We start from the raw sequence: 1,171 nt of genomic DNA on the forward strand, positions 1-1,171 counted from the left end.
TCATTTTATTTAACTGTGTTTTTATCTTCCATAATGTTGATTTAATTGCAGTTATGGATCTGGGACTATGTAGGAGAAAGAAACCGACATATTGCAACGGTTTTGGCTGGAACGTTTGGCAACTTTAGTGCTGTCTGAGAAATCCACTTCCTGTCTGAATTACTATAAAAGTGAAGTGTCCGCCTGTAATGTCCCTGAGACGCCGTCTACTGTCCTATGGCTTTGACCATCCCCACTTTTGTAAATGGATTTATTGTAATCCCACCAGTGATTGTGGGCGGTAAACATACTTTTCCTGCGTGTTCTTGATGTTTTCCGTTGGACCTGTGTGTGTGTGTGTCTGTAGGTCAGTACTGACTGTGGCCTGTGAACAGACTGAGGTCCTGCTGTTTGACCCCATCTCATCCAAACACATCAAAACCCTGATGGAGGCTCATGAAGACTGCGTCAACAACATCCGGTGAGTTTCTAGACAAATCAATAAACTGTAGGAGATAGTAATGAGAAAAAAAAAGTTCTTTAATCAAACGAAGAGCTGACAAGAAAACTGGTTAATCTGCTGCCCGTGTCCGTGTCTCGGCAGGTTTTTGGACAATCGCCTGTTTGCCACCTGCTCTGACGACACCACTATTGCATTGTGGGATCTGCGGAAGCTGAACTCCAAGGTTTGCTCGCTGCACGGCCACGCAAGCTGGGTGAAGAACATCGAGTACGACACTAACACGAGGCTCCTCGTCACGTCGGGCTTCGACGGCAACGTCATAACGTGGGACACTAACAGGTTGGACCAGAGTCTAAATCAACTGTCCAAACTTTAAGGATGTTAGTCCTCTGAGTGTCGTCCTTAACGGACGCTCGTCTTTTCCTCTGCAGGTTTACAGAGGACGGCTGCCCACACAAAAAGTTCTTCCACACTCGGTACCTGATGAGGATGCGTCTGACGCCTGACTGTTCAAAGATGCTCATCTCCACGTCCTCTGGTTACCTGCTCATCCTCCACGACCTGGACCTCACTCAGTCTCTGGAGGTGGGCAGTTATCGTATGCTGCGAGCGCGACGGACTCCCCTCACCTCAGGTCAGTGAACGGTCCGACTCTCTGTTAACTACAGGTTTTAAAGGTCTTATTAGCTTAGAAAATCTTGGCCTCATTTATGACGGTTCAAGTTGAAT

General features: G+C 47.1%; 1 protein-coding gene across 1 annotated transcript; it reads left to right on the plus strand.

Annotated features, from left to right (window-relative positions):
- Positions 1–44: 44 nt before the first annotated feature.
- On the plus strand, positions 45–1,099 carry LOC103399183 (DDB1- and CUL4-associated factor 10). Its single transcript, XM_008337908.2, has 3 exons — positions 45–460; positions 584–781; positions 874–1,099. Exons 1-3 carry the CDS (start codon positions 309–311, stop codon positions 1,082–1,084), a joined length of 561 nt encoding a protein of 186 aa, XP_008336130.2. The 5' UTR covers positions 45–308; the 3' UTR covers positions 1,085–1,099.
- Positions 1,100–1,171: the final 72 nt, after the last annotated feature.

The sequence above is a fragment of the Cynoglossus semilaevis genome, unplaced genomic scaffold (assembly GCF_000523025.1).
Source record: "Cynoglossus semilaevis isolate Cse_v1.0 unplaced genomic scaffold, Cse_v1.0 C19159534, whole genome shotgun sequence".
NCBI lineage: Eukaryota > Metazoa > Chordata > Actinopteri > Pleuronectiformes > Cynoglossidae > Cynoglossus > Cynoglossus semilaevis.